The sequence below is a fragment of the Orycteropus afer genome, unplaced genomic scaffold (assembly GCF_000298275.1).
Source record: "Orycteropus afer afer isolate SDZICR_OR568_19922 unplaced genomic scaffold, OryAfe1.0 scaffold00235, whole genome shotgun sequence".
Taxonomy (NCBI): Eukaryota; Metazoa; Chordata; class Mammalia; order Tubulidentata; family Orycteropodidae; genus Orycteropus; species Orycteropus afer.
The window spans coordinates 2,994,857-3,005,157 of NW_006921822.1; the positions used below are offsets into that span (position 1 = coordinate 2,994,857).

A 10,301-nucleotide genomic window follows, 5' to 3' on the forward strand; every position below is an offset into this window, starting at 1 on the left:
TTTGGCATCACAATTTAGAAAGTTAACAACAACAACAAAAAATCAGTTGAAGCTTCTATTGTTAAACTAGTATAACATCATAGCTTCAATAGGAGGATGGGGATTGAGACCAACCCCCAGGCTCTCAAATTTATTGATAAACTTCACTCTTTGTGGTTTCTTGTAAAAAGTTGCAATTCCTGTTTTCTTTATACATTTACTTTTATGGCTTGAGCAATGGTCAGCTTAGGAGGTTACATTAAACTGAAAACACCAAACTAACTGCAGTCCAGTCAGTTTCGACTCATAGCAATCTGTCCTTAGGTTTCCGAGGCGGTAGCTCTATGGAAGTAGATTGCCCAATCTTCCTTCTGAGGAGTGGCTGGTGGGTTTGAATGGCTAGCATAGTAAAAATCACACTGCTGGGCGGAGATTTAGTATGATAATGACACATGCTTACATGATAATGAGAAGATAATGTAACTTTTTGCAGCTGTGCATGCTTGCAATGTTTGTATGTGTTTAACATGTATTTAAACCTGTAACAACGTCACCTTCTTGGCTCAAGATCCTATAAAAACCACAAGCCACTCCCAGAAGACAGAATCTGAGGCTGAAAACCTCTCTGTCTCCGTTAGTGTACTGAAGAATAAATCCCTCTCTTTCCCTCAACTCATTGTGGTTTCTATTGGCAGGAGTTGTACCAGGCACAGACCTGCTTTTAGATAACAAAATCTCCTTCCCTGATGCCAGCTTTCTCCAAAAAAAAAAAAATGGCCACCAGCCTCATACAGTCTCCTCCTCTCACCCCTCTTTGCGGTCCGTATGACCAGGCATGTTGTTTTCTAGGTACAAAGAGAAGCTACCTTCCCAGTGTTTCACAGAGCACAAGAACAGGCTGAAGTTCCTCACCTCCCTGAACAACCAGCAATCAATATTTGTGAGGAAGGGGCTAGACAACTTCAGGAAAGACTGTCCTCCTTGCAAAGGTCTGATCATGAAGGATGCTCAGGAGAGCTTTCTTCCCCTGATTTATCACAGAGCTCCCCAACCTCCCCCAAAGACAATGCAAAACAAGCAGCCCAAGGAAGCAGCTGTTTTTCCCAAGCTCTCACCAGACCAGCAGGCACAGAAGGTATTTATTGAAGACATTGAAGCCCACCTGGCCAGGCATCCCTTGGCCCTGTACCCAAATCTGGAAGAAGATATACCTGTAGAGGTAATATCAAGTTCTAGGTTTGTGGGAGGGGCTTTGCTGGGGCCTTGAACATAATTCTCTCTAATGCCTGGGGAGTTCTTTTTCATTTTTAATTTTATTGTGCTTTGTTTTACATTCAACAGTTCATGTACATTTTGATTTCATGCCCCAATTATCATCCCTGACCATAACACACTCTCCTCCCCTCCTATCCCTGACTACCCCTTCCTGTGCCCTTCTTAGCTATGCACTCCTGTCTGTACAGCTTTCCCTCTGTGTTAATGCTGTCCCTCTGGCCCCCATGCCGATTGCTCTAAGGGGTGTCTCCCTGGAGTAGGTGGGTGCATCACCTTGGGATAGATGTTCTGCATGTAGGTCTTTCTACTGTTAGGCTGAGAGCCAATCCACGGGAAGTGAATCTAATTCTAGACCTGAAGAGTAACCCGGGGCAATAGTCTTGGGTGTCACACCAGACTCTGTCTGACCAGTAATTCTGGTCATTTTTGTGTTTTTGAATTTTGTTCCACATTTTTCCTTCCACTCTCTCCAGGATCTCCAGGTTTGATCCGTTTCTAAGTGGTTGGCATTGGTACCCAGGCACCATCTAGTTCTTCTGGCCTCAGGGTCTATCATATCCTTGGACTAATTGTTTCCAGATGCTTTTGGTTTTCTTCACTCTTCTTTGCTTCAGAGGAGAGGAGACCAATGGATGCATCTTAGATGGCCATTCAAAACTTTTAAGACCCCAGTCGCTACTCATCAAAGTAGGTTGTGGAACCAGATTTTTATGTACTATGTTGTGCCAATTGAGTTTGGTGTCCCCCTAGACTATGGTTCCAAGTTGGCAGGCCCAGTGATTCTCTCTCTCAAGGTGTATTGTTGTCTCTGAGAGGTTACTTCAACTCTGTCTTCTGTTGCTTCTGTAATATGTGGCTAGTTTTGTAGCACAAGTTCATAGGTAAGATTGTTGTTGTTGTTAAGTGATGTCGAGTTGTTTCCGACTCATAGCTACCCTATGCACAGCAGAATGAAACACTGCCTGGTCCGGAGCCAGCTCTATGATTCTTGCTATACTTGAGCCCATCACCACTGCCACCGTGTCAGTCCATTTCGTTGAGGGCCTTCCCCTCTTTTGTTGACCTTCCACCTTACCAAGCATGACATCCTTCTCCAGGGAATGGTCCCTTCTGACAACATGACGAAAGCATGTAAGATGAAGTCTGGCCATTCTCACCTCCAAGGAGCATTCCAGCTGCACTTCCTCCAGGACAGACCTGTTATTTCTTTTATCAGTCCATGGTACTTTCAGCATTCTTCACCAACACATCACAGCTCAAAAGCATCAATTCTTCTTCAGTGTTCCTTATTCGTTGTCCAGCTCTCATATGCATATGAGGCGATTAAAAATATCATAGCTTGTGTCAGGCGCACCTTAGTCCTCAAGGAGACGTTTTTGCTCTTCAGCACTTCAAAGAGGTCCTTTGCAGCCGATTTGCCTAGTGCTATACATTGTATGATGTCCTGACTGCTGTTTCCATTGGTGTCGATGGTATAACCAAGCAATGTGAAGTCTTTGAGAATGTCACTATTTTCTCTATTTATCATGATGCTGCTTATAGGTCTAGTTGTGAGGATTTTTATTTTCTTTGTATTGAGATGTAATCCATACTGCAGATTATATTCTTCAATCTTCATAAGTAAGTACTTCAAGTCATTCTCATTTTCAGCAAGCAAAGTTGTGTTGTCAGCATGTCGCAGGTTGTTAATGATTCTTCCTCCAATCCTGATGCCATGTTCTTCTTCTTATTGTCCAGCTTCTTGGATTATTTGCTGAGCATACAGATTGAATAAGTATGGTGAAAGAATACAACCCTGACACACTCCCTTCTTGATTTTAAACTGTGCAGTGTTCCCTTTTTCTGTTCGAATGACAGCCTCCTGGTCTTTGTACAGGTTCCTCATGATCACAATTAAGTGTTCTGGAATTCCCATTCTTCTCAGTGTTATCCACAATTTGTGATGATCCACACAATCAAATGCTTTTGTATAGTCAATAAAACACAAGTAAACATCTTTCTGGTATTCTTTGTTTTGAGCCAAGATCCGTCTGACATCAACAATGATATCCCTCGCCCCACGTCCTTTTCTGAATCCAGCTTGCATTTCTGGAAGTTCTCTGTTGATATACTGCTGCAACTGTTTTTGAATTATCTTCAGTAAGATTTTACTTGCATATGATATTATTTTCAATAATTTCCACATTCTGTGGGATCACCTTTCTTTGGAATGGGTACAAATATGGATCTCTTCCTGTCAGTTGGCCAGGTAACTGTAAGTGCCTCCAGTGGGGCATCCATTTGTTGAAACATCTCAATAGGTATTCCGTCAATTCCTGGAGCCTTGTTCTTTGCCAGTTCTTTCAGTGTAGCTTCAACTTCTTCATTCAGTACCATTGGTTCTTGAACATATGCCACCTCCTGAAATGGATGAAGATTGACCAGTTCTTTTTGGTACAGTCACTCTGTGTATTCCTTCCATCTTCTTTGGATGCTTCCTGCATCATTCAATATTTTGCCCATAGAATCTTTCACTGTTACAACTCGAGGATTACATTTTTTCCTCAGGTCTTTCAGCTTGAGAAATGCTGAGTGTGTTCTTTCCTTTTGGTTTTCTACCTCCAGGACTTTGCACATTTCATTATAGTAATTGGGTTTGTCTGCTCGAGCTGCTCTTTGAAATCTTTTGTTCAGCTCTTTTATCTTGTAATTTCTTCCATTTGCGTTAGCTACTCTTCACTCAAGGGCAAGTTTCAGAGTCCCTTCTGACATCCATTTTGGTCTTTTCTTTCTTTCTTGTATTTTTAATGCCCTCTTGCTTTCTTCATGGATGATGCTCTTGATGTCATCCCATGATTGTTTTGGTTTTCGATCATTGGTGTTCAATGCATCACATCTATTTAAGATTATCTTCAGCTAGTGCCTAAGGCACTTGACTGCTAACCAGAAGGCTGGAGGTTCAAACCCACCAGCCACTCCTCAGAAGGAAGGTTGGGCAATCTACTTCCGTAGTGATACTGCCTCGGCAACCCAAGGAGGGGTCGCTATGAGTCGGGTCCAACTTGATGGCAAACAACAACAGGAGGGATAAGAGTTCCCTTTATGTGGAGAGATGGCATGTATTTAAAAGTGTAGTTAGTCGTTCGGGAGGTATGGTGCAGATGGAAGGGGTGAGGGAAAGGCCTAAGTATTGAACAGAGGTAGAGATAAGTTGTGCCTTGGAGTAAAAGACTCAGTAGCCCCATTTGGCAAGTGTGTTAAGAAGATATGTGGTGTGGGTCACACAGTCCTGCCTGGTCTATGGAGTATGGCGACAGTGAGGTGATGGCAGGTGTGAGATGAAAGAAAAAGGAAGAATCGGAATAGGATTGTTGGAGGACAGAAGAAGGGGGTAACATAGATAATGAGGCCTGGAATTTGATTAAAATGTCTCTGCTGAGGATGGGGGTAGGACACCTGGGCAGGATGAGGGAGTATGTAAAAGGAGTCCCAAATAGGCAGCAGTTTACAATGGATGGTATTAGAAGTTTTGATATTAGCCCATCTATCCCCATAATAGAGACAGAGGAAGGGACAAGTGTCCCTGCAAATTCGGGAAGGGCAGAGTAAGTGGCCCCGATATTTATTAAAAATGAGATTGGCTTATCTGCCACCATCATTATTAGCCATGGCTCTGTGGTTTAGATGGAAATTGATGGGGCCTGTTCAGGGTCTGGGCACCCTCAGTCTTTAGCGGTGAGGCCAAGGAGTTCAGGAAGCTCCAAACTGGACTCAGAGAAGGGTATTTTTGGAACAAATGCAATCCTGCCTCGAAGGGCTTGATCACAGTCTGACTTCCAGCATCCCTCCTTGCCACACGCTGGGCAGGGCCCAGGTGGGGGTCTTGGGTTTGGGCAGGATTTGGCCCAGTGGCCCCCTTTACCACACTTGAAGCACAGTCCCAGAGGAGGCTCAAGTTTACCTCTTCATGGTCCTGGAGGAGGTTTAAAAGTGAGTTTACCTCTTGGGGCCTTTCATGGAGCCTTGAAGGGCAGTAGCTAGGAGTTAGGCCTTTGCCTGATCTTGTTTCTGTAGCCTTAATTCCTCATCTCTATTATTAAAGACCTTAAAGGCAAGGATAAGAAGGTCCTTTCCAGGGATTTGTGTCCTGCTTCTGCAATTTACGACTTTTGTCTGGAGCTGATTGGGAGATAAAATGCATGTTGAGATCTAGAATTCCCTCTGGGGAGGTCTGATTAAGAGTTATATATTTCTGTAAAGTTTCTGTGAGGCAGGTGAGAAAGAGGGTCAGGTTTTCCTCAGAGCCTTGGGTAATTTCTTTAAGTTTTTCATAGTTAACTGCCTTATGAGCTGCCTTTCTTAGGCCAGCAGTGAGACAAGTGATCATATGACCATGGTGTCATCTGCCTGGGGAGTCTATATGATAGTTCCAATCTGAGTCAGTTTGAGGGTTGGCTACAGACCCTAAAGGGAGAGCTGTATCTTGTCTATGAAGTTCATCTGCATGAGCCTGAGCTTCCTGCCAGACACGTTCCTTTTGTTCTGGGGTTAGGGAAGAGGTTAAAATGACATAAATATCATGCTGGGTGAGATCATAAGGCTGGCTGATATATTCAAATTCTTTGGTATAGGTAGTGGGGTCAGTTGAAAAGGAACCATGGAGCTTCTCAATTTGGGATAGGTTAGACATGGAGAAGGGAATATGAACTCGGACAATGCCTTCAGCCCCAGCCACTTTCCAGAGTGGAAGAATGGGAGCTTTGGGCTGGGCGATTCGAGAACGAGTTTCTTGGGGGGAGAAAGAAGGAGAAGGGCCTGGGTCTGGAGGAAGGACGGGAGTAGCATATGGAGGGGGACCCATTAAAGGGGGGAAGAATGGTTAGCTGGGTCAAAAGGAGTCTCAGAGTCCAGCAGTTCTGAGCGAGAGGAGGTAGGGTTGGTGGAAGAGGGTTTGGAGTGAAGCAGGAGGATTTGACAGGCGGAGCAGGACTGACAGAGAGGGGGTCTATTCCGGAGGGTAAAGAAGGCCTGGTCATAGAGGATCTCTAACCATTTCCCAGTGCATTGACAAAAATTGTCACAAAGGACATTTAAATTGAATGTGCCATTTTCAGGCCAGTGAGAGTCATTGTCTAATTTATACTGAGGCCAAGAGGTATTACAGAAAAAATGAGACACTTGGGCCGGATCTCTGAAGAGAGGCCAGGATGAGGGAGATTAGTTGAGAGAGGATAAGTGACACTTTGAATTCTGGAGGTGTGAGGACCATCGGAAAGGCGTCCCTGTTGTTTGGCCTGACACCGGAGAGGAGAGTGAAACAACCCCTGTGTGGGCATCCCTGGCACAGAGGAGGTTCAGGAGGGCAGAATCCTGGGGACAAAGCTGGAGGATTTCTGGCCTAGTGCTAGGTCTTGAGAGAAGTCAGCAAATCAGAAATCCATATGGGAAAGACAAAATGTCACTTACCAGAGATGAATTGGCTGGTGGTGGATGCCAAGTCAGCAATGGGAGGGAGAGATCCTCTCTGAGTTCCTCTTGGTGGTTCCTGTGTTTTGGCACCATATATGTTAGGTTTCAAATGCCGAGAGGCACAGGACCAGGGTGAATTGTTAGAAAAATAAGTTTTATTGAACATCCATCCAGCTGGGTAGAGTGTGAAGGATTTATCTGTCAGTTAGTAGCTGATCCCTTAACTGTTTGTGCTACCCGGAGCCTCTTAGAATTAAGAGACCCTATTTTTTTCAGCCTATTTTTCTTCCCTCCAAGACCATTTTGTGTTTATAGCTCTTATTAAAGGTTCTGGAAGTGCTAGATCCTGACAGGAAGCTGGAGGACACATGGGCTTATTGCCAGGACATCGGGAAAAAGACGAAGGAACCCACAAAGCATTTAAACAAACCTTCTACAGAAGTCTTGCTGGGCCTGTAAGTATTGTCCTAGTAATCTCTGTCTCATTCCTATCACCTGATGAAATATTCTAGAAATCAGCTTCTCAAAGCTTCTCATTGTTAGCACAATCTACAGAAATCAAAGTAATTAAGTTCCTGAGCAGAGAAAGGATTCCTGGGTCCCACTGTGAGTAGTGCTTATTTCCTAAATGGATGTGAAATATCTAGCAATGGAGCAAACAAGAGTTGAGTCTTCATGACTCCAGAAGAACTGTTTGACAATTGGAAATCTACAGAAAGACCGTTTAATTGGCCTAAAAATAGTACCTTGTGTTATTTATGGCAGAAGTTCTCTTATGCAACATGATTGGGAAGAAGATCAATACAGGGAATTGTAAAAAATGATACTTAGGTACTTGAAATATTTTATGGTCTTTCTTCCAAGGCACCTCTGGGTGGATTTGAAACATAACTAAAACATTTACTGCTAGTCTTTCTTTGCATATGGTTCTGCTGTTTGGAGTTCCGGTTGCCTTTTTTGCATAAACTACACCAATAATACATGTTCTGTGATTTCTAGGTTCTAGTTCTTTAAAGTGGAAAGAGGACTTAGAGACACTTGAGAAGAGATCTACAGTGATTTCGCCCATACCTAATCTGATGGAAATTTTTAATTAAGAAGTTCACCTTCATGGAAACTTTCCAAAGCATTAAGCTTAATTTTCATAGAAACAACTCTCTCTCTCTTTTTTTAAAAATCACATTCTTGTTTTCTCAATTCACATAATATTTAATTAAATGCTGTAAATGTAATAAGTATGATTTCCTTAAATAAATTCAGGATAAAACATTTGACTTTTGAAATCAAATGATTTGGGTGGGAGCTGGAGAGTGTGGGTGTCCTAGAGAGCAGCCCATCCACAGCACCAACAGCATTTACAGAGGTGTGGAACACAGTCCATGTATCTGGTATTGGATGTGGAGCTTCGTGAGTCACATGAGTTACCTACATGGAGGTGAATTAAGGAAGAAGCCATTGTATTTATTTATGTTTTTTAGAGGGAGACACATCTGATGTTTCCTCCCAGGTGAAGGGAACTCCACTGTTGGGACACTTCTGTCTCCTTAGCTCACTTACTCACTGTATCTATATTCCCTGTTGAATTTGGGGAGACCAACTGGACATACTCATCCAGCTCTGCCCTTTTCTACTTGGGATCAAGGCTTACCGTGGGAAGCACACATTCTCTTCTATTCCTCTATTCTTTAGGAGACTGGGGAAAAGACTGCCAGTTTCTGGGTGTCAGTGAGCAAATTCCCTTGGACCTAAAAGCTATATCCTCTAACATGGCTGAAACCAATTATATAGGTGATATTTTGACATTAGTCTCTGCTCTTTTATTTTTCAAGTTGCTTAGAACCTGGGTAGGGAAGAAGGATCCCCTTGGAGACTCCAATGACGTGAACCAGTGTGACTTTGTGAGCATATTTGAATTCTTGGCCTCAGTGAATCATTAGTTCTCTTTATGCAAAAATAAATAAATAAATAAAATCAACAATATTATTGAGCATCTTCTATGGGTCATAGAAAATGTGAGATTCTAGGGACACTCTAGTAAATAAGATAAGACTCTCATCCTCATGGTGTTTGCAGACTGGCATGAAAGACTGCCATTGAATCAATATAGAGTGTATATATAATACATATATAACACAGCTCATTATTTGTACTGCGAAAAAGTGAGAATAAGTCCCCAATAATTTCAGGATCAATATTTAACCTTTCTTTCTTTGAGACTCTTTCTTCTCTTGATCCTTATGTCATTGGCACACTCTATATACCCTAGCTCTACACTCACCACTCTCTTCCCACCCTAACCATAGTACTTAGCTTAATCACTTCAATGACCTTGGACTTCTACACAATAGAGTGTACCTTTCACTTTAAACAATTTGAATGCTTCTTGGAAGAGAGAATGGCCAGACTTCATATCACCTACTTTGATCATGTTATCAGAAGGGACCATTACCTGGAGAAGAACATCATCCTTGGAAAAAAAAAGAGGAAGAACCTCAATGAGGTGGATTGACACAGTGGTACAAAAATAAGCTCAAACTTAGCAACAATTGTGAGGATGACTCAGGACTGGGCAGCGTTTCATTCTGTTATTACACATAAGGTTGTTACAAGTTGAAGCCGACTCAATGGCAACTGACAACAACAAATAATTTTAAAAATTAACTGATAATGGTAAAGTACTATTTTGGAGCTCTGGTGGTGTAGTGCCTAAGACACTTGACTGCTAACCAGAAGGTTGGCGTTCAAACCCACCAGCCACTCATTGGGCAATCTACTTCCATAGAGATACTGCCTTGGAAACCCAAAGAGGGATTGCTGTGAGTCGGAGACAACTCGACTGCACATAACAACAACAACAAGGATAGAATTTTCTTTGTGATATTGATAATGAGAATTTGAAAAATTAAAATATAACACGTGAGCTTGCAAGAGACTGTTAGAAATACTTTATACTCACTTTTCCTCATTATACTATTTGGAATCCATGTGGATTTATGGTGCCTCATATTGTAGCCCAAAGTAGCAGGCGGGAAGAGCAGGAGAAAGGGGATTAAAAGCCAGGAAGCCAGAAAGAAGAGCAATCAGCCAAAGGGATTAGGTGAGGAGAGGAAACTCAGGCCCACCCAGAGTAGCAGGCTGGAAGAGCAGGAGAAAGGAGATAAAACCCAGGAACCCAGAGAGAAGAGCAGTCAACCCCATGGTTACAGGTGAGGAGAGACAACTCGGAGGCCCAAAGTAGCAGGTGGGAAGAGCAGAAGAAAGGGGATTAAAAGCCAGGAAGCCAGGGAGAAAAGCAATCAGCCGAAGGGATTAGGTGAGGAGAGGAAACCCAGGGATGCCCAAAGTAGCAGGCGGGAAGAGCAGGAGAAAGGGGATAAAAGCCAGGAACCCGGATAGAGGAGCAGTCAGCCCCAGGGACAACTGAGGCATGCCCAAAGCAGCAGGCCAGAAGAGCAGGAGAAAGGGGATTAAAAGCCAGGAAGCCAGACAGAGGTACAGTCAGCCACAGGGACCCAGGTGGGGGTGATACGAGAGGTCTCCAACAGCAAGACAAACTTGTCTGTCAGTTTGTCCTACTGTGGTGACATGTAGACGTGAGT

General features: G+C 43.2%; 1 protein-coding gene across 1 annotated transcript in view; it reads left to right on the forward strand.

The window, feature by feature from the left end:
- Nucleotides 1-814: 814 nt before the first annotated feature.
- LOC103203956 (protein FAM47E-like) overlaps nucleotides 815-10,301 on the forward strand; it is a 36,823-nt gene continuing 27,336 nt past the window's right edge. The window contains exons 1-2 of the mRNA XM_007949060.1: nucleotides 815-1,198; nucleotides 7,018-7,157. Coding sequence (XP_007947251.1) covers nucleotides 815-1,198; nucleotides 7,018-7,157 — 524 coding nt within the window. The remainder of the gene's footprint in view (nucleotides 1,199-7,017; nucleotides 7,158-10,301) is intronic.